Source organism: Ambystoma mexicanum, chromosome 7p, assembly GCF_040938575.1.
Source record: "Ambystoma mexicanum isolate Mex_15411 chromosome 7p, UKY_AmexF1_1, whole genome shotgun sequence".
Lineage (NCBI taxonomy): Eukaryota > Metazoa > Chordata > Amphibia > Caudata > Ambystomatidae > Ambystoma > Ambystoma mexicanum.
Window position 1 is genome coordinate 447,308,009 of NC_090939.1, and position 27,480 is coordinate 447,335,488.

General features: G+C 45.4%; 1 protein-coding gene across 4 annotated transcripts in view; it reads left to right on the plus strand.

Annotated features, from left to right (window-relative positions):
* C7PH3orf52 (chromosome 7p C3orf52 homolog) overlaps nt 1-27,480 on the plus strand; it is a 383,974-nt gene that overhangs the window by 336,073 nt on the left and 20,421 nt on the right. For all 4 annotated transcript variants that reach the window (XM_069636457.1, XM_069636459.1, XM_069636458.1 and 1 more), the window contains one exon: nt 16,196-16,377. In XM_069636457.1, the coding sequence (XP_069492558.1) occupies nt 16,196-16,377 (182 nt within the window). The remainder of the gene's footprint in view (nt 1-16,195; nt 16,378-27,480) is intronic.

Sequence of the window (27,480 nt, forward strand, 5' to 3'; positions counted from 1 at the left end):
AAACAATGGGTATTCCTTGCGAATCAACTTATTGTGCCAGCGACAGTGGGGGAGTGGGTCTGGTCCCGAGGTAATCTATCCTAAGGAGGATAAGGAACCACTGCATCCTGGGAAACCTTTGGGAGAAAGTGAAAGTGTATCAGGGGAACTACAACATGGCCCTTTTCACTGAGCCATATATGGGCACCCCCAATTAGGGACTCGATTGTTGAACCCTTAAGGTTCCAGGTATGGTTTGAGGTGGGCTAGGCCACCTTGGAAAAGACTGTGCATTTAAAACGCTTCAGCAGTTGGAGGCAGACTTGCAGGTGGGGCGAATCTCCCTATTCATGTACTCACAACCAAAGGGGAAATTGCTTGACCCCAAGTGGGAGAAGCAGATTCAGAGGCCACTCACCCGCCTTCAAAGAGTGCTGGAGACCTGCACCTCCTCTAAGGGACTGATCTCCCAGGTATACGAAGCCCATGTAGGAAATAGTGGTGATTGGATGAGTGGCCTGAGAAAGAGATGGGAGAGGGACCTCGGAACGAGATAATGGATGCTATATGGACCATGGTATGTAAAAACGCTTTCAAAACATCAGTAGCATGCCAATATAAGCAGCAAGGGATAGAGCTGCTATAAAGGTGGCAATACATCCCCCTGAGGCTTGCCAGGATGTTCCCAGATGTTGGAGGAATTGTGGCAATGTAGGCTCCTATTGGCACATGTGGTGGTCATGCAAAAAGGCTCTGGGGCATATTTGAAGGAAGTGCTGGGCTGGATTAAGAACATAGAGAAGTCCCTAGTGATCTTCAACTAATGCTATTACTTTTCGGGGGCCAGAAGATGGAGGGTGAATGGGTCCAGGTGCCGCACCTACTACACTTTCTACTCCTGTCAGCGTGGGTATGTCTCGCTACATTTTGGATGAGAGAAAGAATGCCAACGAAAAAGAATGGGCAACGAAGAGGAGAGACATGGACATAGAAGTACTCACAGCGAGGTTGCATGATAGGGCTTGCAACACTGAGAACAAATGGCAGGCCTTAAGGGAAAAATATGGTTCTGGAGGCATAGGGAGGTGTGTTAAGCCAGACTTGGAATGATAAGGGAGCGTTTGAAAGATCAGAGAAGGGTGTCGATAGTGGAATTTGTGGGACATGTGAGAGTGGGGCGGAGTGGGGCGGGGGAAAATGAGGAGTACTGGGATGGGAAGGACCATATTCGAAATGTTTGTATTGAAACTTCTATGGCTAATGTTAATGTTTGATAAACATTTTCAATATACACATATTTTGGCGGGGGAAAAAGGAAATCCGTTTTGGGTGGTTGCTGGGAACTGTCTAGTTCCCAGCAACCACAACCAAATGTGATGAGGAGGAGGGGCAACGGGTCAAAGGCCCGGAAGCACAGCTGTGGTGGAAGGACCTCCAAAAACGGTCACTCGCAGAGGCCTCAGTGTGGCAAGAGGCAGTTTGATTGGGCCGGGGTGAGAGAAACACTGACGTAGATGCATGGAGAATATTGCTTCAAGAACCTTCAAGAACCTTTTGATTCCACACATACTGAGCCCGAGATGACAACTGAAGCCCAGTCACTATCGGTGGAGCACGATAATCAGACATAAGTACCCGAAGTGGGTGTAACAACAAAGCAGTGTGAACTGTAGGGGGAGTAGGATGTCACGGGGCACAGGAGTTTGGGGGGAGTTGGGAGGAGGGCAGGGATGCAGAAGCAGATTTAAACACTTGTCCAATGTTATGTACACACATGTACATTTCTGTAAATTATACAAAATGTTAATGAAACACTTCTTTTTAAAGAGGGGGAGGGGCAAGGTTTAATTATCAGCCAGGCCATGCCTGTCAGGTTCAGCCTGGCGAAGGTTGCCGGCAGTAGAGTGGTGGCCACCCGTTGCCCCCACCTTAACAAGGTAAGTAGTGGGTGAGAGGGTGGTTTATTTCACATGCCTTGGGACATGTCTTTGAGGTGCAGCCTGGGCAGGATGAGCGCAGTGCTGGGAGGAGGGCCTCCACCCCCTCCCTAAGAAGGTAAGGAGTTGGAGGAGGGGCTAGGTCAATTTTCATGCCCGGGCTGCATCTGTCAGGTGTGACACGGGCAAGGTGGAGAGCCACGCTGACCAAATTGGCTCTCAGCACAGCGCTGCTCTAATGAGGGCATTGCAGCACTGGCAGGATGTCCCTCAGCGCAGCGTTCTTATGAGGGTGGAGCGCTGTGCTGAGAGCCATGCTGTGAGCGCAGTGAGCACTGTGGAAATGGCAAAGCCTTTCCACATTGGCTAATCTACAGGCTATAAGATTTTGAGAGCCATACCGGCTCTTATAGCCCAGAAATTGGACAATGGAGGAGTGTAACATCACTCCCACAGGATATAAATATAGTTTGAAGTATCTGCAAATGAACTGAACCAAACCATGGGCGACCATGCAGCTGTTTACAGCCCACAATAACACAAAAGGGCACGTTTCCATCTGGTTGAGGCAAACAACCAGAAAAATAAGAACCATTTCAATGCTGTGGCTTTGATACCAATTTAGTTTGTGAAATGCCTTAGAACAGAAAGTGTGGTCCACCATGTCAGAGACTGCAGATCGAGCTAGCAATATCAAAGAAAAGAAGACCTATATTCCTTGCTTGAAGTCATTTTTCCTTAATGCCCATAGGGTGTATTTGTTGTCATGAGGGGTGCAGAAAGCACACTTAAAGTCACTGAAGAGGAGATTACCAGTGAGTTGGCTAGTAATCACTAATTCCAGGATCTTGTTTACAAACAACAAATCTGAGATTTGTCAGTAGTTAGCCGGAATTTCAGGATAAGCTGTTAATTTGTATTTTATTAGCAGAGAGTTTATGTTTAAGCTTGCAGAGAACTTCACCAAAGCTGAAGAAAACATGAATGAATTCTGTTCTATAAGCTGCCAATAATACTTTGGATGATCACATTTGTTGCTGGAGAAAATAGAGAGAATGTTTGGGGACTGGGGGTGGGCTGAACAGAGCTGGGTCTGAGACAAGTTATTTATTTGTATGAAAAATGTCCTCAGGTAATATCCACATTTCTGCAGGGGAGACAGTGGATACTTGGGGGATTGTGTCATTCCTCCTTGAAGATATAGAACAGCCCCTCATTTAGCCGTTTATCACATCCTGCTCTGATGGGATGTGCTTTGGTGTTATGAATTACTGCAGAGAATACTACAAGCCATTCTATTTGACGGGCGTTTTTGATTTCATCCAGTGACTTTCATTGGCTCTAACCTTTTGCTTGAGCAGATAGAGAGCATTGTACTTCCGGTTGTTTTTCTCACCTGTCTTTGATTTAGTGTTGTGCAGTTTGAATAGGCTATGGCATGAAGGCAAAAGACACATGAATTTGATGATCATCACCAACGGGGCCAGGCATTAGCTGGTAAGCTAACCATGTTGGAGCTCACCCGTCCAGGCTTCTCACTCAAAGGAAAGCACATTTTATGTTTCTTTCCTTTGGTTAACAAAAGCTTTAGCACCCATGTCCCCACATCACAGGTGTTAAAGGAGATGCAGTAGGGGCCATGGGGAAAATGGCACACAAGGTGAGGAATGCACAGCTCTCAATGCTGCTCCCAACATGTGCTTTTCCCAATTCCATCTATCCATTTTGGAGTGGTGTGATTGGGTGTGCACCCTGGTCAAGGTGCTAATGACTCTTCTTTGCCTTATTTCAAATGGGAGAGTAGAGAAATGGTTGTGATGCTGGAAATGCATCGGAGGGACAGGGCCTCCGTATCCTTGTCCTTTACTGCTTTTTATCGTGTGTTCTGTCGTGTTTTCTGCGCAGGAGTTCATGCGGGACACCTGGCGGTGCAGCTCCCTCTTTTGATTTGGTGTACAGACCCATGGGATAACCTTATGGCACCCATGAGTGGGGGTACGACCATGTACCCCTAGTGCATGTTTTTGGGCACCTGTGTGTGGCCCACAGAGTACGGTATGGGCTGGTGGGAGCTCCATGCTGAATTTGACAGGTGCTCTGAGTATCCTCCATTTTGGGATACCCAGGCCCTGCCATTGGAATCAGTTGATTCCTGAAAGGAAACAAGATGGCCCCGTGGCCTCTTGCTTTCTAATGCTTGTTACCTTGTTTTCCCAAAGTCCTGGGAAGCCCTGACTCTGTCCCTTCCCCCTGACCGGCTGTTGGGTGGAAGTTCCATATATGGTGTTGTTGTGAAGTCCAGGCCAGACTGGCTGGAGCCTTCCCAGTGACTGTATGTTGTGGGTACACCCTGTGAGTGGGACCTGGGTGAATGGAGTGTGTGACGAATACGCATTCTGTGTTGTGAGTGTCTAGTATCTGGTGTTTGACACAATGACTGAGACAGCCCTGCCCGAAACTGGTATGAATGCAGTGTGGAGTGTTGAATGGCTGGGTACTTGTCCCAATACACATAACCTGTTGTGAGTGTCTGGAGTGGAGTGAATGGCCTGAATGCACTATGCACCTGATTGGATGCCTGCCTGCATGAATGCCCTTCTGACTGATTGGTTGCCTGAGTGTGACCTAGCAGAATGAATGGGAGATCAACTAGTATATCTGGGGGCCTCTCACTGCTAAAATTTGTGTTCAGAAGCTGAAGTCCACTACGACGAGTAACTGGAGTAACTGAAGCTTGCCCTTGAAGCCCTGCTGGAAGAGAAGAATTGCTGTTGCTCTCCTTCATCAATCTGAAAGCTGCTGTGTCTCCAAGGACTGACCCAGAGAGGACCTGGTAAGGCGCCCTCTTCCCGAGCTATGAGGGACCATCGTGCACCTGCTGCTCTTTGCCAAAGCTCCCTGGTAGAAAGACCTTCGAAATGATGCCGACCCGAGATGGGGACTGCCGCGGAATCACAAGGAGAAGCGCCCGGACTGTTGTCCGCCACCGTCGACCGGAGCCGCATCACTCCTGTTTGCCTAAGAACTCTTGATTCAAGGACTCTCTCGCCTGCATCGTCACCCACTTTATCCCGCTGGAGAAGGCCCGACCGTCGACTCGTCAAGGAGCATCCACCGATGGGTTTCCCGCCACCTAAAGACTACAGAGACGCCAACGACTCAACGCCCTTGCTAGACCACAGTTCTTCAACATCTCTTTGCGGTCCAAAACAACCGAGGGGCCCCGCACGCCTCTTCCTTACAGGACAGCAACACTCCGTCGTCGACGAGCACCGCTAGGAACGAAACTGCCACTTCACTGCCGTAGTTCACCCTGTTCTCCGTCGGACGTTCAATGACCTGTGACTCCTGCCTTAAAGGGAGGGCACTCAAGAAGGGCTGTCGATTTCCTGTCGTAGAACGCTACAATTCCAGGTACTTTGGGGCTGTAGAACTATTGTAGAGGGAAATAAGACTCATAGAACAATATATGGACTGGGCGTATGACACATCTTTGCTTTACAGGTTGCCCAGGTCGGGGGAACTCCACACAGAACTGTGCTTAACGGTAGAGGCCAGTATTCTGCCTATTGTTTCAACCATCTTGCTTTCCTTCCTATTTCTATTGCTGGGTTCCTTGTTATTGATCTGTGTGACATTTTGACAGTATAGTTGATGCACTTTAATGAGATCTGATAATAATTGTGGTACCACTTTAGAACTGTATATATTTACCATTATTGATTTTCTGAGCACAAAGTGAGTTATTGTGCTAGTGTACATAACCTTGAATATTAATTATATAAAGACTGTGTTTTAACTAATACAGTGTGTGGACATAACTTTGTGGGGGCTTGGGGACTACACTGTACTTAAGAACCAGCCTTCATCACCTCCTGAGAAGCTAGGCCTTGATTGCTCGACCATAGCTACCAAATAGAGAATCTTGGCTGGGGTCCTATGTGCCTCTCCGCTACCAAATAGAGAGCAGAAGTACAGACACCCCCGCCAGTCTTTACAGTGGTCCGATACTGTAGTATAACCATTTACATCCCCAAACAGGGATGGGAATTGTGTATTTTAAAGTTATACAAAATAAGACATGCAGATTTTCTGAAATACCATATAGAGCGTTAATCTCCAAATATTGCAAAGACCATCTGATTATTTTATGCCGTCATTTGTGTATGAGGTTATTGAGGTTAAACTCTTCAAAATACATAATGAGGTCGTTTTGAGTTCACATTTGAAATACCGTGGACACATTGGATGTGAACTATTTTCAAAACATCAAAAACAGCAGATGAAGTATTAATTTTACAAGTAAGATCACGCCTAATCGCCAGAATTAAAAGGTGGTGAAAGATTTGATGTTTGATCTTCTGATGTTTATATGAGAACTTGTCATTACTGTAAGAAACCAAAGGTGTCTCACCTACTAGTTCCCGGGAATCTCTCTCTCTCGGGTGCCCAGAGCATGGTCATCGCCTTTGGATCCAGACCCTGGGGATGGACCAGTGTGGAAGGATCACCTGGGTGAGGGGTCTTTGAAGAGCATGGGTGAGGCAACCAATGGTGAAACACAGTATTCCCCCCTTTCCCATACCCATGATCCCCCCTATTTTATAGGATTCTCCAATGTTCTAACTCCCCCCTTCTACACAAACACTGGGCAGAGGAAGAGGGCAACTGAGAGTAAAGAGGCTAATCCTTACAAATCTCATTGGACATCAGGTCAGGCAAAATCAGGTACTTGATTTTAATCACATAAATCTGATACCCATTAGCTCTCCCCACACGAATAAAAGGTGGAACATAGAGACACACTCTCAGCAAGAAGGAACACGAGAAGGAGCAGAACTTCCAGGGTGAAGGCGAATCTACTGCAGCAGAGCGACCGGTCGAGGGACTGGAGCAAAAGGTAAAGAAAACCTGAAGTTCCCTGCAGGAGGTCATTGCCTTCGGGAAGCCATGAAGGAGATGTGGAGAAAGCCAAATTGCAGAAAAAAATAAACTTGCATTGTGTTTTAAGGACGCCAGTGACCCTCCCGGGTAAAGTACAGAGTTGGGCAGGCAAGGCCACGCCTGTGGTACTAACCTTGACTCGTGAATCAAAGCCACAAAGACAAGAAAGGAATGCGCAAAACCGGTGAGTTAGTGAAAGACATAAATGGCCGGTTTGTGTCAAGGAAAGATTGAAGACACAACAGTGTATCTCACAAGTGAAGGTTGCGCACATGTTGATGAGACGCGAAATAAAGCTAACCAGTGAGGAACTTTTAAGAGGCTGATAGCTGCGAAGCTAGTGATACAGAGTAGCAGAGTGGTCCGGTGAAAGGAAGTAGCCCACTCAAAAGTCTCAGTGAAATGTGAAATGTTTTGGTATAAAGCGGCAAAGTGAACAAGCTCTAAAATGCGTAATGGTCAAGATTAACCCCAGCAAAAGGGGAAGTGAAAAGGTGAATGCTTGAAGAGAACGATTTCTTTTGAACTTTTGTGCTTATGGTACTGAGCTACAAAGAGCAAGAGACACTGGAGCAAATAAAATAAGACTGTGAGCTGAAGAGAAAGTTGAAGTTGTCCTGTGGAGGTCTATAGCAAAAGCCTCGCACATTCGAAGGTCTTCGACATCAGAAAACGGTCCGAGCCTGACTTAGGGAGACCGGAAGTGTGATAAGTGAGGGGAAGGGAACCCCTAAAGAATGTGAATTGAGCTTGGGGAAGGGAACCCCTGCAAATGTTGTGATTGCAAGGTCCGAGCCCGACAAAGGGAGACCTACGTGAACTTTTGTTGAACTGTGAAATAACTTTTGAAAGCTAAGATTAGTTACTAACGTGGAAGGCCAGGCGGGCCTTGGTCCATGTTTTGAACTGCTTTTGTTTTTGAGAACCTGAGGCAGAGTGTGTCATCCTTTCTACGAGGGTGGCCTTACTGTCATGATGTCTACCCCCGGGCATCCGGATTAAGCCCATCAGCCCCGGGAGCAGGCATCCAGACATTTACAAAAACCCCTGCAGCCCCAGCTAGGGGCTGTCTGGGTTCGGTCCTGGCACCGTAGGCACCAGGCTCATAATAAAAATCAGTCCTGGCGCCATAGGTGCCAGGCTCATAGACATTACTTACCTCATGCAGACCATGCTGCAAATAAATCCAAGCCAACGTGAGGCCTGGATGGGACTATTTTACTACAGGGACTATTTTTTACTCGGGTGTGGTCCTGGGGAACTTCTTTCCTGGGACTACTTTGGAGGCTATTTAAACCACGCCCGAACAGCAGCACATGCTTCGTGTTATTCTGCATCCAGCAGCGTGACTCTCACCGTGCCTGCAGCCAGCATCCAGTCCATCTATGCCCGCCTCAAATCCGGAGCTCCTAGAATAAAGAGGAAGAAAAGGACAAGGTTAGAAAACAAACTTATTTCAAATTCCTCACCTGATTCCGGATCCATTTCATCTCCCAACCTGGAAAGTACATCAGTCCTCCACACGTTGCTTCGTCAGCTCCAGCACGGCGCCATACTCACCAGTTCTCACAGCATCTTTCGATCCGGTACTGTCTCCATCATTTCTTCGCCGTACTCCGGCACCTAGGGGCACAAGAATAACAAGGTGAGCCAAGGGAATCAACAAATACCTCTTACCACCATAGACTTACCTGATTTACCACCGGCGGTATTATTCTCCATATCTTCATATGCCGCATCTGTAAAGAGGGAGAAAAACAACACGTTAACACATGCAATAGTTACAGGACAGCGTTGGGTAACACAAACTCTTACCTGAACGCCAGCAGCAGCTACGAGACCTTCTTCTCACGAACTCAGTTGCAACTTAAGGAAGGAAGGAGACAAGAGTGAACATCAGGCACATTGAACTCTTTATCAATCCCGCCTGGGACTTCAGAGTCAATGCTTACCGGAACTCTCCCAATGCCTTCAAAACAGTGAAGTAACTGGTATCTACGCGTCCCTGCAAGACACGCAGGATGGAGAGCTCATCTTTTACAAACATAAGGTGAGGTTACTAAGGGGATATCGGAGGTGATTAGTGGGGGAGAGCGAGAACAATTGGGAGGCCATCACTAAAACCCACAGGTGGCTAATCCCTGTCTCCACTTGCAGGAAAATACTTCTTCGGGTCCAGCAGACAAGACTAGGCGGGCCAGTCCAGACAGTCATCTCTGCACTATGCATCACGTTGACGGAGACCGCAGCAATCTGGGTCCGATCGACACCCCTGTGGGGTCTAGGTGAGCGTAACAGAACACGAAGCCTTTCTAAAAATACCCACCCGGGTGTTATGGAAACCTTGGAAACCGACCAACTGGCCCAATTATTGGGGGAACTTAGGGCGGAAGTACATGCCGCTCGCCAAGAGACTAATGCCCTCAGGAGAGAACTGATTGTCTCAAAGGAGCGCACTGATGATCTGGCTAGGCAACTACTGCAAATCCAAGCTGGGCAAACGCCCCTACCTGGATATGGGGGAAACCCAACCCCCGTTTCATCAAGCAATCCTGTGCAAGTGGTTTTACCAGGAAATATTCCGTTAGCTCCACCCGAACGCTTTGCTGGGGACCCCAAAAGGTTTGCCGTGTTTATGAACCAATGCCGCTTGCACTTTTTATGCAGACTGGGAGCCTTTCCAAATGACCAAGCCAAAGTAGCCTTTGTATTGTCATATCTTAGTGGCAGCGCAGCGGATTGGCCCATTCCGTTAGTCAACCAGGATGATCCTCTTCTCCGGGATTTTCAGGGTTTTCAAAGGAGCATGGAAAAACTATTCGCCAGACACGCACAGGGTCAAGCCCTGGACAACGAACTTTTATCCTTACGACAGGGTAACCAGGATCTGCTAACCTATATTGCAACCTTCAATAGGTTGGTGGTGGAAACCGGGTGGCCGGAGGAAAAACGAATTACATTGTTTCATCGTGGACTTCGGGGAGAACTCAAAGACGTCTTGGCTCAAGTTGTGAACCCACCTCAGGATTGCACAGAATTTATAGACTTAGTGGTCCAGCTAGACCACCGACTTCAGAACCGAAAGACTGATCGAGCTAAGTTCGAGAATCGGGTATTGGTTAAACCCAGCGTTGCCCCCAAAGGAACAGATGCATCTGAACCTATGCAGATCGGGGGGTTAAAGGACCCTTAACTCAAAAGGAAAGAAAAAGAAGACGACAGATGCAGTTGTGTCTGTACTGTGGAACCTGAGGACATTTTCTACGGGATTGCCCTACAAAACCACCCAAGAAGGTGGTAGGAGTTGCTGATAAAAGCCACATAGAGCCTGATTCGGGAAACAACCACGCCCGACAAGCGTAGAGGTCCGCTTGCCGAGCTTAAAGAAGGACACTCAGACCTCGCATCTGATCATCCCAATGGTCCTACTTGATCCCAGGCAGCCATCACGTATGCACGCAGTAAGGGCATACATAGATAGCGGGGACGTAGGAAACTATATGGACCACGAATTGGTGTCAAGGATGAATCTACCTCTTTGCAAAAAGACCACTTTGGATGTCATCACCACAGTTGATGGAACTGAGATTGCCTTGGGGCCTGTAACTCATTCCACTACAGAGATGACACTGTTGAGTCAAGATGGGCATCGAGAGACTATTGTGTTTGATCTAATCAAAGCCCCACAGTTCCAGATAATACTGGGGATGCCATGGTTGGAAACACATAATCCTTGTATAGAATGGCGAGAGAAGAGAATAACCTTCCCGGATTGTGCACACACCTGTTACCCGGAGACAACTTTAAACAAAGGCCTGGCTACAGTCGTTAACCCAATCGTGCAGTTACCTCAGGAATACCAAGAATTTCAGGATGTTTTTCAAAAAGAACAGGCCAATACATTACCTCCTCACAGATCATACGATTGTCAAATCGACCTCCTACCCGGTGCACATCCCCCATGCAGTAGAATCTGTGCCCTCACGGAACCTGAAAATCTTCACCTACGGCAATACTTGGACCAATACCTTGCTAATGGCTTTATTCGTCCTTCCAAGTCTCCTGCATCCTCAGCTTTATTCTTCGTGCCAAAAAAGGAAGGTGACCTTAGAACGTGCATAGATTACTGCGCATTAAATCAGATTACGGTAAAAAACCGATACCCATTGCCTCTGATCCCCGAATTACTAGACCAAGTAAAGGATGCTTGTATCTACACTAAGTTAGATCTCCGAGGGGCATATCATCTGGTACGTGTCAAGAAAGTCGGCGAATGGAAGGCTGCCTTTCGCACCAAGTACTGATTATTCGAATATCAGGTGATGCCCTTCGGGTTGTGCAATGCACCAGCAGCCTTCCAGTATTTTATGAACGATGTCCTTCGTGAACTCATTGACGTCTGTGTCGTCGTATACGTAGATGATATTCTAGTGTACTCCTCCTCAGAATCAGACCATGTTAAGCACGTGCGTGCAGTCCTTGAGAAACTACGCCAGCACAAGATATATGCAAAATTGGAAAAATGTGTTTTTCATGCTACGGAAGTTGAATTTCTTGGATTTATCCTGACTCCAAAGGCAGTCCGAATGGACTCTCGAAAGGTGGACGCAATTCTCAAGTGGCCATTACCCAGTTCAGTCAAAGGGGTACAAAGCATGCTCGGATTTGCTAATTTCTACCGCAGATTCATTCCTGACTTCTCCCATGTTGTACATCCCATCACAGCACTTTTGCGAAAAAACAAATGCTTCTTGTGGACCAAAGAGGCTGAAAAGGCCTTCCAAGAGCTGAAAGCGAAATTCACATCAGCACCTGTCTTAAAGCATCCACGCCCTGAGCTTCCATACATAGTAGAAACTGATGCATCCAGTTTAGCCATGGGAGCTGTCCTGTCCCAGAAGGATCCTGAAACCGGTCAACTTCACCCAGTAGCGTTTTGGTCCAGAAAGTTCTCAGCACCTGAGTTAAACTATGCGATTACCGATAAAGAGCTATTAGCTATCAAATCTGCCTTTAAGGCTTGGCGGCACTACCTTCTTGGTACCAGGCATACCATTACCGTAATCACTGATCACCGGAACCTGCAGTATTTAAAAACAGCCAAAACCCAATCATCGCGACAACTTCGATGGGCATTGTTCTTTGCCGAATTCGATTTTGTGATCACTTATCGACCAGGCCGCAAAAATGGCAAAGCAGATGCCTTATCCCGAATAGGGATGGGAGAAGCATATGCAAACCCGGAACCGGTGCCAATAATTCCAGAGCAAAGAATTCTTGGCATAACTACTCTACAGACACTAGAAGATATTCATTCAAAAATCCAACAACTCTTCGATCCAGCAACCCTGCAGGACTGGGTAAAGAAAGGCCCGGACTACTCAGTCGTCAATGACCTACCTTACTATCAAGGACGACTATTTCTACCACACAAGGAAATACAAGAACTAGTCATCTCCAATGACCATGACACCCTGATGGAAGGGCACACGGGTATCGCAAAAACTGAAGCGAAAATTAAGAGACAGTTCTTGGCGAAAAGACGTAAAGTCATTTGTGATGCCTTGTGGCATTTGCGCCCAAAACAAAAGCCAGAAGAAAAAGCTTGCTGGCCTTTTACAACCTTTGGATATTCCACCTACACCATGGCACACCTTGTCTTTAGACTTTATTACAGATCTACCTCCATGTAATGGATTCATCACCATCCTAGTTATTGTGGATCTTTTTTCCAAGATGGCCCACTTTATTCCTTTAAAAGGATTACCTTCCGCTTCTATTTTGGCCAAGGAGTTCCTCGAAAACATTGTTCGAATACATGGATTTCCTTCCGTATTGGTCTCTGACCGAGGCAGTCAATTCATTTCACAATTTTGGAAGAAATGTTGTCAATTGGCGCAAATCGACGTGAGGTTATCAACCAGTCACCATCCCCAGACCGATGGTCAGACGGAGAGGACCAACCATACCCTTGAACAGTACCTATGTTGCATGCTGCACCAGACCGAAAGCAATTGGAAGGATATTTTATGGATTTCCGAATATGCATACAATAACTCAGTACATTCTGGAACCGGACAAAGCCCCTTCTATACCATATACGGACATCACCCTTGAACCCCAGAACTCGATTCGCCTCAGCACTTAGAAATGCCTGCAGTTAGTCATTTACACTCTACTATTACACAAGCCTTTAAGGAGGCAACAGAACATTTGAAACAAGTGAAAGAGAAATATAAGGAAAATGCTGATCAACATAAAAGCGATGCTCCACGATATCAGATTGGGGATCAAGTTTGGCTGGCTACAAAACACATAACTCTAAAAGGAACTCAGACTTTTAATCCTAGGTATTTGAGACCTTACACTATTAAGGCCATTATCAACCCGGTGGCCGTCAAGTTGGAATTACCCTCTAATATGCGGATCCATCCTGTCTTTCATGTTTCACTTCTGAAACCAGTTCAACCCGGGACAAGACTTGCCAAACCACCTGACACCATCCTAATAGATGGAGAACCTGATTCGAGGTAAAGAATATCCAGGACTCTAAGTTGGTTAAATCAAGACTTTTTTATTTAATCGACTGGAAAGGTTATGGACCACAGGAAAGGTCATGGGAGCCTAGTGACCACGTTCATGCACCTCGGTTGGTGAAGAAATTCCATCGGAACTTCCCAGACAAACCGGGGCCAAGGGGAAGAACAACTTTAGGAGGGGCCTTGGGGGGGGGAGTGCTGTCATGATGCCTACCCCCGGGCATCCGGATCAAGCCATCAGCCTGGGGAGCAGGCATCCAGACATTTACAAAAACCTCAGCAGCCCCAGCTAGGGGCTGTCTGGGTTCGGTCCTGGCACCGTAGGCACCAGGCTCATAATAAAAATCAGTCCTGGCGCCATAGGCGCCAGCCTCATAGACATTACTTACCTCATGCAGACCATGCTGCAAATAAATCCAAGCCAACGTGAGGCCTGGATGGGACCATTTTACTACAGGGACTATTTTTTACTCGGGTGTGGTCCTAGGGAACTTCTTTCCTGGGACTACTTTGGAGGCTATTTAAACCACGCCCGAACAGCAGCACATGCTTCGTGTTATTCTGCATCCAGCAGCGTGACTCCCACCGTGCCTGCAGCCAGCATTAAGTCTTCTGCCACGCCCGCGTGCCTACAGCCAGCATCCAGTCTTCTGCCACGCCCGCCTCGAATCCGGAGCTCCTAGAATAAAGAGGAAGAAAAGGACAAGGTTAGAAAACAAACTTATTTCAAATTCCTCACCTGATTCCGGATCCATTTCATCTCCCAACCTGGAAAGTACATCAGTCCTGCACACGTCGCTTCGCTAGCTCCAGCATGGCGCCTACTCACCAGTTCTCACAGCATCTTTCGATCCGGTACTGTCTCATAATTTCTTCGCCGTACTCCGGCACCTAGGGGCACAAGAATAACAAGGTGAGCCAAGGGAATCAACAAATACCTCTTACCACCATAGACTTACCTGATTTACCATCGGCGGTATTATTCTCCATATCTTCATATGCCGCATCTGTAAAGAGGGAGAAAAACAACACGTTAACGCATGCAATAGTTACCGGACAGCGTTGGGTAACACAGACTCTTACCTGAACGCCAGCAGCAGCTACGAGACCTTCTTCTCACGAACTCAGTTGCAACTTAAGGAAGGAAGGGGACAAGAGTGAACATCGGGCACATTGAACTCTTTACCAATCCCGCCTGGGACTTCAGAGTCAATGCTTACCGGAACTCTCCCAACGCCTTCAAACCAGTGAAGTAACTGGTATCTACGCGCCCCTGCAAGACACGCAGGATGGAGAGCTCATCTTTTACAAACATAAGGTAAGGTTACTAAGGGGATATCGGAGGTGATTAGTGGGGGAGAGCGAGAACAGTTGGGAGGCCATCACTAAAACCCACAGGTGGCTAATCCCTGTCTCCACTTGCAGGAAAATACTTCTTCGGGTCCAGCAGACAAGACTAGGTGGGCCAGTCCAGACAGTCATCTCTGCACTACGCATCACGTTGACGGAGACCGCAGCTGTCCGGATCCGATCGACACCCCTGTGGGGTCCAGGTGAGCGTAACACTTACTTCGTGCTGCCCAACGTGGGGAGGAGAACTGACTCAGCCACCTTGATTCTTTATGTTATAACACTGACTTTTCTTTACATACATATTCCCCTATACACACTTTTTGTAAAAGAGATAGGGCAGGCATTAGGTTTTGTTAGTATATGCCATTTTGATTTGACAGAAACTGACTAGGATTGTGTTTTCTTTTTTATTTGATGGTAGAGACTACTCCCATCATAGCTATAGGGCAAATTAGTTTTTCCATACCCTGAAAACTGAATAAAGGTTTTGAAACTGTGCCTCTTGTGTCAGTGTCATACTTGTGATACCATGCCTCCCTTATAGTACCCTGTCAAATCTATTTCTGTGGTAAGAAAGCCCTGCAACAAAAACAATACAAAAGATCATAACAGGCTTACAAATTGGATGTATTCAATGCGGCTCGTTTTCCGATATAGATGTTTTCACATAAAGCACTGGATTTGACAATGGTTTTGGCAGCAAAACATGTTCAATGAGCCTCATTCAACCATGTATGTCTTTTGTCAACACACTTTGAACACCTGCATGAGGCACTCTGTTTGATGTTTAAGCCAAACCCAAAATGTGTTCTTTGTATGCTTGAAGAATTTAAAAGGATAAAAAAAAAATCCAGAGAAAGATTCTTCAATTATGACCACAGAGATTATATTTGCTCAGCGGTCAGTTCAGGTTTTATTATTTGAAGGGGTAACAGTAGTATTGTTTATTTGTATGGTTGCTTGTTATTACAACTATGAGACTATTTCAGAAAGGAGAGAATTAATAACTGACAAAACCCATAAATAGACAGGAATTAGAAAATAACAATGCTCTAATTTTAAACAATACCCTAATGTCCAGACCTGATAAACTACACCATTGTAACCAGAACTGGTGACTCCAGCCATCTGCTGCGTAGAGCTAGGAGTAGAAAGTGTGATGTTCTTTCACAATGGCCATGCCAAAGAGATGGACTTCACTGGTTTTACCACACTCTATACACTAATGCATGATGTTCTATAAGGCAATAAAACAATGTGCGACCATTTGGCATACCCAATTATGTACTTATATGTGCACATTTGATCTATGGGTATCTGCCAATAATTATTATTTTAAGCATTCACAGTTTGTTACTCAAAGCACTATAACTAAAAGCACTCCTAATAAGCTAAATCAACTGCTGTTTTAATTCCGGGCTCATTTTTTGTATCTTTTTTCAGTGAGGATAATAACGTTGCAACCTATCGCCTGCAGTTTACAGTCCCTTCAGAGGAGAGTAATTTTCTGAGGTACACAATGAGTGAAGAATTTGTGGGTGGCATCTTGCGTCAAGATGTGTATGATCAAGAACACACTGGTTGCCAACCTGTGCTGCTTGATCCATCTTCAATAACCCTGTCTTGTAAGTATTCAAAATAATATTTCTGTTCATCAGAGCAGAAAATGAATGTTTATCACCTTTATTATGTCGCAGTAAAAGGTCCACTGAATAAAGTAGAAACTATGGGAGAGAATAGTCTAACTTACTCCTGACAGTGCTTTTCTGTGTCTCCATGCTGAGTCCATGCTGCTTGTCCGAACTGCTCCTCCCACAAAACATAGACAAACTTGGCTTGATCATCGGAAGCATACAGTGTTTTAAGTGGCACGCACCATAAAATGCAATCCTTCATCAATTATTATAGTTTCAGGATGCTCATTATCATAAACACTAAACATGGAAAGAAGAAATATAAAAAACTAACTGCAAGAAAACCCCATTTTCCCCGTCACAGATAGCTACTGGTCCTTAAACTCCACGGAATGATCACAAATATTTTACTTTCACCCATCAACTACCCAAATGGACTATCATTCTAAATCCAATCTTTACTAGGCAGAGCCCTACTAATTTAAACAGAAGGCTTAGATGGGCAGCCAAGATACCAGATTTTAAAACTAAGACTTGACAATCAATGTCCACAATAATGGAATAACTATGCTGCAGGTTAAAAACCCATCCCCCCAGGCCTTTGATTCTATCTTTCCAAATGTATGAACACGTTTCTTGACTCTGCCCTCTGTCCATGTCCAGAATATTGCGTCCTCAATGGAATAACCTGCCTCCTTCAAGCCTTTATCATGCACAGGCTGGGATAACTGACAAGTAAGGTTTCCCCATCCTCTCCTACTGACTGTTTTCTAACACTTCCCTGCTTTGGTAAGATCCAAAACCTCCACCACCTATTGTTAAGTTAAACTACCCCAAAAGAAACCTCTGGTACTCAGTAACAACCCTATCACAAACAGAATCCTCTATCCAGTGCAGCCTGCTCAATCTGGGTGTTACAGATGGTACCATATTTGGGTGTTATGTTGGTAACCTAAATGCTGAATTGGCAATCCCAAATGTTTCAAGCTTCGAACATGCTACAGCGTTACAGGCAGACATTCTAGGCATCGGTTCTAAGTTATTGCAACAAATTAAATTACTTCATAGCAATTTACTTTGTTGTAATTACTTCAAATTTTCTTTCACATTTTTTTATGAGGGTTCCTCCCTTGCCTCTCCTCCTTCCCTCTTCACTACCATCCCTTCCCTAACCCCCCTTGTGCCACATAACCCTTAAATATGTGTGCAGAATGACTTCCCCACTAGGTGTAATTTACTTCATTAAAACAACGGGAGACCTTAGGCATCACCAAGACATGGCTTACCAATAGCTTCACCAACAGCCTCGGCACCCCGCTACCCGATAATTATAAGTTCTAAGCCAACAACAGAACAAATAGACTGGGAGGTGGTGTTGCTCCCACATACCCAGAACATGTCTTGTTGTACACTATATCCACTACCTAGAATGCCACAATGTAATCCTGATTAAGTTAATGTATAATGAAACACAACAGTGACATTACATCTGTTGGTCTAGCGACTCCCAGGTTACAAATCTTCCTTCCTTCAGATGTGATGTGATTTCATCAGTGGAGCCCTACTTACCTCAAATTGGATTCAGATCTTAGGGATATTAATATTTGACTGAACTTGTGCACCAATAAAATAGCAAGCCAATTCAAGACCCCAATGCCCAATTGTGGATTACCATCCTGAGCTAATGTGCCCAGGCTATATAATGGGCATTCTCCATATATAATAATTTCCCTTAACATATCACTTACTATGGCATCTCATATCCTAGTCCCTTGGACAGATCATGAGCTTGTGCTGAGACACTGGTCCCACCGAAATAAACATGTGACCCAAATTTAAATGTAGGTGCTACATTCCCAAATAGCTTGCAAGCCATTAAACAAGATCCTGGAATCCAATTCCCTGCAAACCTTTAAACCGGGTGCTATCAGTCAATCCACATCTCAAGACTGTAAAGAGAGTGAAATGAATCGAAAATGAGAACAAAAATGCATTTTAAAGAACTTAACCTTTATTCAAAGTAAAACATACAGGATAGGTCAATATATTAAAATGGAGAATGGTTATGGATTACCACCTCAAGACTTGACGGTTTCCTGCACCCTTCTTTCCATTCTCATCTCAGACACAAGGTACGTGCACCCTTGTTTCAACTTTCACTCACGGATTATGGCTTTTTCCGCACCCTTTTTTCTTCTTGCCGTTTCGTGATTAAGGGTTCAATAAACCCTTCTTTCCTTTCCAGGCATGGACTTCAACTTCTGGTTCAGTCGTCGGTTGCCAGGTATTCCTGCAGGTGCCGGGTGGTTGCCTTCAAACTCTGTGCAATCTGAATGAGCTTACCCAGGAGTGTTAGAGCAGGGGAGACTCAAGTAACCTCACCCTTGTTAGAGCCCTACAAAGGGTTCTATATTTAAGAAGTCTCTCTGTTCTGGGCATGTTGCTCTCCCACACTCTTGTTCCTCCTTCCACCATGGGATGTCAAATCCCTCTACATCACCATCTTCCCTTCAACCTTTGTCTTGGGCCCAACTAGTTGCCATTGGGTTTTCTGTGCTGTCTCCTAGCTCTGCCTGTCCTCCTCTTGATGTTCAGTACCCTCCTGAGTAGCTTCTTTCACTGCCTTGTCTGATGCACACCAACCTCCTCAATGTTGCTGCCTCCTACTCCTGACGTTTAACCACCTGCTTCTCATCTTCCCCTCTCACCTCCGGATGTTCACAAATGTCCTCCTCCTGATATTTTCTAAACTCCTCCTAATCTTCCTCTCTCACATCATTCTGACGTTCACCAACAACCTTTTCAATGTGTTCATCCACCTCCTTCTGGTGTTTACACACCTCATCTTCCTCTCTCGTACTTCCTCCACCTCAATTACTTCCTTCACCTCCTTCTGATGTTTACCAACAGCCGCCTCAATTCCCCCGTCGCCTCCTTTCCCTCCAGTTTCCAAACTTGCCTCCATCACTCTATTCTCCTTCCAAGCTTCTTCCCGCCAACTGTCTCCAAACTCTTGCCAGAAGCTCCTTCTCCAAACATCCACAGCATTTGACTGAGACTCTGTGCTTACATAGCCCTGTAACCCCAACCCTTCTGTCAGATGTCCTGTCATAGTCTGCACATGTGATGGCAAATTGGTGAGGGGCTGGGATTGGGTAGGTCTATTTGGACTAACTACTTCAATTGGGAGGCAGATGAAATATTTAAATGTATAGTCCATCATCATGGATTTCATGTAAGCCTTTGCTGTGGTTTAGAGAGAGCTGTGGTATGCTACTTTACTAAGGGTGGTATTTGAAAAGGTTAATAGGCAATGAGGTAAATAGTCTAACATCCCCCACTAGCCGTGTGTTTGGTCCGCTCACACAACAAGTGATGCCAGGATTGTCAGGGCAGCCGATGGTCTCATGCAAACTCCCTTTGTGGCCCGAGCGGGAGATTTATTCTACTCCTGATGACTTTGTGAGCCCATACAAGAATTCCTGGAGGACAGCTGATGGTTGAGTGGACAAATAGCACAAATACTAATTGTCTTGGATGCCCTGGCATCATTTATTATAGCTGTCCTAGCTTCTAAGCTATGGAACTCCCTCCCCGCTACAATCAGAGCTGCACTCTTTCAACACATTCAAGTCCAAAACCAAATCTTGGCTTTTCGACCAACTTTAAGACATGATAAGTACCCTTGTCTTACTTGCTTTGACCTGCCGACCGCCGGTTCTATCTCCTGCTGTACACCCTATGGGTATATCCACTGCTAAGCCTTAGCGGCACTGAAACCACTGTAATATTTGTAGATAGGAACCCTGTTAATATTCCTGTTAATGTTAATTTCTGTAATTTTTATGTCTGTATATATGCATTCCTGTAACTTGTACAAATTGCGCCCTGATGGTTTGCGCGTTATAAATAAATAAAAACAAACAAAAACAAATAACCTTATATAAGTAGACTTTGAATAAACAATGTATATGATAAGTGCATCAATCTCGCAATTGGAATGTATCTGAAATATATAGGGTTGTTGATGCCTAGATAAAGCCCAAAGTGGACGAAACATTGGCACATGCACTAATGAGTTAATGTTGGCACAAGGTCATTAGGTACTACGTTAGATACTGTAGAAAAGATGAATGAATAAAACTCATTGTGGTTCCTTATTTCTAATTTGGATTTTTTGACTAACTGAGCACACCAATACCTTAAGGTTTTTGTTTCTTAATGTATGTTTTACATTTGCATATTAGAAAACTTAAATACAATAAAGTTACGATTAAAATACAGATCCAGGTTGATGCTCTGATAGGAGGCTCATATCCAGGATGACTAGATCAATGCATGGCATCAAGTTTCCATTCCTGATATTTCCTTTTACAGAACGTTAGTGTCAGTTGTTTAATTTCGTTTTGTTCAATCAAACTTAAAGTCTGCAACTGTGGGCCCTTGTTAGAAATAATATTGCACCAGTGCTTTGCAATTGTGTCCAGCATTTGCCCTGTCTAATTATTGCCCAGGTGCCTATATGGATTACTATCATAGAGATTTTCAGCATGGCAGTTTATAAACTGTTTAAAATGCTGGTGCATAATTGCACCTCACTAGTGCACAGTTAATGCAAATAAGGAGCTCTAGAAATACTGGCTTTAAAAGAGGAAAATCCAGTACTGGAAAAGGGGGTCCCAGTGACAAGAACAGTGACAGTATTAGTGACAGCTAAAATGATTGAGCAACATCTAATTATTTGCACTCTTTCTTAAGCACATCTTTAAGCACTCTAGTATAAAACATTGTAAGAGCTCGTAATTTGGCAGCGGGGAGCTGTTACGTTAACATTGCAACATAAATGGCTCCTGATGGCAAATTTTGGTCATATGCACGGCAAAGTGCAAAAGTGCAGCGCAAAAAATTGTTTACACCACTGTTTGTCAGTTGGTTGACATTTTTAAAAAAAATCTGACATGTGGTGATGCATTTCCCCATCATATTTTGTCATGATGGCCAGTGCAATTATTGCTCTTACTTTCAGGAGACTAAGGCAGACACCTTCCTGGCCATTGCCTCCAGATTTCTCTGGCCAGCTGGACTGTGTGCTAGTAGACTGGATTAATCCAACTCTTGCAAGTAGCATTCATGTTTACAGAATCAGGCCACGAGCTGCCTAGGGGGCGCAAAGATGGGTAATGTGGTCACTTGTCTTTTTTACTCCTGACATAACATATACGGAAGAGCTGGCAAAGGCACCTTCAGGATCTGTGTATCTGACTCCAGGATGGTATCCAAAATGGAGATGGTGGTGATAGCTTTATATGGCTTTGACGAACCTGTGAATTCTAAATTGGAGGCTGTAACCTACGTGTAGTGGTTGGCTGAGGACGGCTTTGTGCAGACTGTTGTGCCTCGTTCCCTTTGAGCCACCCCCTTCCTCCACTACATAATCCTCTTCATCTCGCTGAAGCTGTGCTTAAATGATGTGGCAGCAACGTGCGCACAAAGCTCAGCACCGTCAAATGACAAGGCATTGGCGGAAACATTCTGGCTCATCGGGGAGTCTATCGATCCTGGCCAGCCGATTCTACCTGTTGTTGCTGCTCCACCGGTAGGTGATCATCCTGTGTTGTCAAAAAGCTAGCATGCTTGGAGATACCAACTAAGAAATACCAACACTTGCCCTCTGAATATCATTAAGGGGCCGATGCTGGACCCAGTGACAACTCCTACTTTGGCTAAGATTAACAACTTTTTTCCCCCTCAGTCTCTATGGCTCTCAAGACGATTGTTTGTTTTGATTCTCAGATTTGATAGTAAAATGGCAGATGTTATTACCTCTTAGTTGTCCATTACGCCGCAGATACAACCCCTGTCATGTGGCAGCTTCTCTGAACCTTTGTTGGCAACAACTGATGTGGTGCACTAAAAGCAATTGGCCGAGAACCAACCGTCTTCTATTCCTGGTATCCCTAGTTCTTCTCCTACCTCCTTGGCACCTCCAGTTCCACACGTCTGTGCACACGAAAGCTGTGGTTATCCATCACACCACAGAAGATCCATTAGATAAAAGCCTTCTATACACTCCAATACTGCCCCTACATAATGCCATGCTTTCCGACCAAAATACTAAGAGTGGTAAATTCTTGGAAACCTCTAATCGTGGCTATCTTAACATCTCTGCAATGACTAGTTCTGATTCCAATGTCTCATCTTGTATGCAGTATCTGGCTTAGGAGCTTTTGTTGACTCTATTAATTAAACTATGTGAAGATCTACAAAGTCCTTGATCGAACCATACCATTTTGCTTAACACCATCCTGTCATAACGCTTCTCTTCCTGTTCTATTAGTAACATCGCTTGTCGTGAGGAGTGTTGGAAGTAGCCATGAAGATGGTGCAGCTTGACGTTGCCGCGTCCTTTAATCGAGCATTCATGGGTCCGGTGGCTGGCAGCATGTCCCTAGCCGCACGCTCAGTCATGCTAATCTGGGGGGCTGCTACTGATGTGAGTTGCCGTTGGCTGCTGGAGACCCTTGGAGGCACAGAGAAAGCAGGAGCCCAGAGTCCTGAGTTCAGAACACAGTCACAGCTACAGAGCTGGATTGTCAGTGAGCTGCTATGTGGGTAAGATAAAGAATGGAGGCGAGCCGAGGCAGTCATTAGCAAGATTACAGGGGTGTACACTGGTAAATGGTGATGGTGGCAGTCATCTGCTCTACTCTTCCACTAAGGGCTGACTCCAGACCCTCAAAGCCCCATTCCAACGCTCAAAACACTGGGCAGTAGGAAGGCAGTGTCACATAGGATACGAGCGGCGGGAAGGGGAGTTAACTGCCTGGGTCTTATCTATTTATAGGACTAAAGACCCAGAGAACATAAGCATATTCATTTAGCCAATACCTACCATTTAAATATATTAACTACTTACAACCTGCCATGTCAGTCATCCCCACCTGCACTGAGAACAAACACCTTGGCTGAAGGCATTTGGGATTCAGTTCAAACAGTTTATATAGAGCACAATACCGAGTTACCAAGGGCCCAGTGGCTGGTCTGTGCTTTTGACCACTGGATCCGAGTGTGCAGCGGGTCTCGTTGTGGAACCCATGGTGGTTCCCTAATAAAATGCCCATCGCAAGGTGCATAAGATCGCTCCAATTAAAGTTGAAATTTGTGTACACAAATCTTCGAGGGAAGGAGAACCTGTGCAACATGACTGAAGTTGAAATGTGTCCAGAAATCAAGTCTTTGTTGCAATCTTCCCGACAGCCCAAGTTTACCAATCTATTTGAACAGAGAAGTCCTTCCCAAGACTTTGGAATAGTCCGAAGAACTCTACAAGAATCTACTCATGCTCCTGTTTCTGCACCGATTCCTGCATCCGTTCCTCAATTGCCAAGTGCAAGTCGGCTCTAGGAAGTGCTGGAGAGGTGAACTAGAAGAACACAGAGACTGAGGGAGTCGCAAGTTGGCCCTAAGGAGGAGAGAGCAGAAATGTCCCAAACCTCTTCTGCAGATTCTGAAAAACTGTTACACCTGATGGCATCCCAAGAGTGGTCTATGTCCACATCCATTGAGCGAGAGGCCACCAAGCTCTCCTCAAAAGTTAGAAGTTTGGTGAAAAGAACAGTCTACATGCCGAGCAAATGGGGCCCTTATCAGCAGGAGTAATAGCGGCTACAACCTTTTTATCGACAACAGTGAAGAACTAACCCCAGCCTCCTATGATGGAGGCCGAAAGGGCCCCACTAGTGGTCACAGCACCAACCAAGACTCCTCTGCCACATTCATTTATATTTCCATCAGACACATCTAATCCACCTGGGTCAGGTCAGCACAAACTAGGAGAAGAAAGGACCAGAGCCGATTGGCAAATCTTGATAAAAATGAATCACAAATATTAGCCAATTTGATAATTTAAAGGAGTTTCGGCAATGGCTAAAGACTGTCAAAAACGGGAGAATCTGAAGTCCCCCAGAGACCAGTATATACATCCTGTGAAACCACTCTAACAGCAGTCGGAAGTAGAAACAAGGTTGGAGGAGAAGCAGAAGGGAATCAGCAGGGGAACAAATGCCCCCAAAACAGAATGCTCTACCAGTAGCAGCAATACCAATGAAGGTAGGGCATCCATGTGGTTCTGTACAGCTTTATCCAGACATAGTTAAACCCTCCAGTCAGAAGCAAAAAACTCTCATGCCAAGGAATCTCTGATTAAGGCAAGCAAATTAATCCAGGACAAGAGAAATATTGTCGTCATCAATTTCAAAAAGCTGACAAGGAGTGGGCCAAAAGAGGCTCTGAGAAATAAAGTTTTAGTCTGGCTATGCCATTAAGTCGGGTATAGCCTTTTAAGAACAGACAATCTGAAAGTTCTTCGGCAGATACAGATAGAAAAATGGTGCCCTACTAGTAACTGAGACTGTATTAATGTGGGATGTCCATATTTTTGCTGTCAGGTAAGACTTAAGGGCCGAACGTGTAAATAAAATAGAATCTAACAGTCATGACTGTCAATAATCCAGGGAAGAGAGAGATTGACGACATGGTGCTGATCACTGACAAGGCTATGGAAGGCCATGTCTCTCTGTTGGATCCCCTACCTCCCTCTGAGTTGTCCTCCTGTATTATGGCAGATCTTTGTGCTCTGGAGGATCTTGTTAATCTTGACTCTTCATTTAATCTACATCGAAATAAGTGAAAAAGCAGCGCAGGACTCGACTTCCAACCACTCTTATGGGTAATGGTTCAGCTAACAAAATAAGCCTTGTGGTTTCTGTCTCCACTAACAGTAAACATGTAACAAACTCTAAAGGAATTCATGAGGTTTTTCCTGTGCGTAGTGACAAAGGTAGAAGTCCACGGAAAACTGGTACTAATGTACAAACACATAAAGGAAATAAATCTGCAAAATCTGTGCGCATTATTGAACTTTGTGGTGGGGCTGTGCTTTCCAAATCCATGTCAAACAATAAAGACGAACGTCAGTACATGGTACAACGACATGACACCTCTGTTTGTTCTGACTGGTGGCTTTCCTCTGCGAGAAGTGGTCCTTGAAAATCGGCTGCACTCCCGGGAGGGCTCAGTTAACCTTTCAGGACTGGAACAGTTGTTTAAGGATAATAACCAGGTCTCCACGCGGAGGATTCTCAGGTCGTACGAGGACAGGGAGAGGCCTCCTGAGACATGATTCCTGTTTAGTAAAGTTGTATTCTCTCTGGAGAACGGGATTTGTTGGCCTGTGCAATGGGGACTTGGGAACACATTGGGCCTCATTATGATTCCGGCAGGAGCCGTGCCGGTAAATCCGGCATGGCTGCTGCCGGAGTCATTTTTTCCTGGTGCCCGGGAATGGGCAATTACCAAGGCATTACAGCACGGGTAGACCCAGTAATTGCTCATTCCCAGGCGCTAGAATAAAATGCTCCCCATTCCCATTGAGGCCGGTAGGACTCAATGGGAATGGGGAGGCCGGATGCACCAGCACCATTCGTGCATGGTGCTGTGCATGGTCGCAGGTGCCGGTCCGCCTGCCAGGTCAAACCTGGCAGGCTAAAAGGCACCCACGAGCAAACCTCGTATTTTTCCGGTCCGGTAACAACGGTACAGGCAAGCTTACCGGTACCATTGTTAACGCACTGGCAACCTTATAATGAGGCCCATTGGCTTTCTTTAAAGATCCAATATCTGTTCTGCAGCAGTAATGGTTTTTATTTAAACTGAGCCACTGTCATGCGACTATTCTATGAATGTATCAAATTATGGTACGTTAATAACAGTGATATTGAGATTGTTGATTTTAGGGATGACTCATGCCACGCTTGTGCTATTGTGTACATTTACAACCCAGCAATTATTTATCTCATTTTGCAGTATGAGTCCAGTTGGGGAAGCTAAGCATTCATTTCTCCAAAACTAGTATTCCCCTTAGAACAGTTTCCCCATTTTGGAATGGAGACCCCTTTAATAGACCAAAGCCATCTCTGCCAGTGTTAATCACGCAGCATGGGAAGAGCTCATCATAGAATTTTGAATCTTTGGGATAACAATGTGGGTAACCTGCAGAGTGGTTGGCAGTGGCTACATACCATGCTAGCCATTTTGTTTCCCTGTTATCCTGGAATTCTCATGGATTCTTATACTGCTCCGAGCCTGATGGTCTACTTGATTTTATTTTGGGGCTTTTGGTAGTGCTTCTTCAGGATGGACAAATTACTTACCATAATGTTCTTTCTATAGATTCTTCTCCCACAGATTCCTCATCTGATAGATATTCCATTCAGCTCTGCTGCTTCGGATTATTTTCAACTGGGGCGTAGTGGACCTCGACCCGACTGTCGACCGTCGATCCGTCTTGCTCGGCATCTGGTCGTCGGCTCTGGATGTGACATCAGGCATTGTATAAATACCACGTCACTACGCCCCACGCCTCAGTTTACCCCCTTTTCCTTGAGTACATCACGCTGCATAGGAAAACAGAGAGACCAACGGGCTAATGACCCCTTATAAATGAATAACCATAAATCTACGAACGAGGAACAATTTTCAACAGACACTAACAAGTAGCGTCAGAAAAAAGCGTTGTGGCAGAAAACGGACACTGAAGACCAGTACCAAGTCAATGTGGAAGGGAAGATGTGCACCAACCACCGACTTTCTTAGCGCGGATGGATGGAAGTGGAGATGCAGAACCTGTGGGAGAAGAATCCATAGAAAGAACATTACGGTAAGTAATTTCTCCTTCAATGGATTGCTATCCTCCCGCAGATACCTCATCTGATAGACTCCCAAAGCAGTAGATGAAGGAGGCTGGCAGAAAGTTAAACTAAGACATTTTGCAGCACTGCCCTGCCAAAACACGCATCAGCTGTATGAGCGACATCTAGACTACAGTGTTTTACTAAGGTATGAGCATGTCGCAGGACGACACATATCCCGAACAGGGACTCCCATTTGTAATGCTGTTTAAGCTGAAACTCCCCTGGTCGAGTGGGCCCTGGTTCCTGCCAGTAATTCCTTTCTGGCGGACTGGTAGTATTCAGCTATATAGAAAATGATCCAGTGGATAATGTTTGCTTAGTTATGGGCAGGCCCTTACGGGCT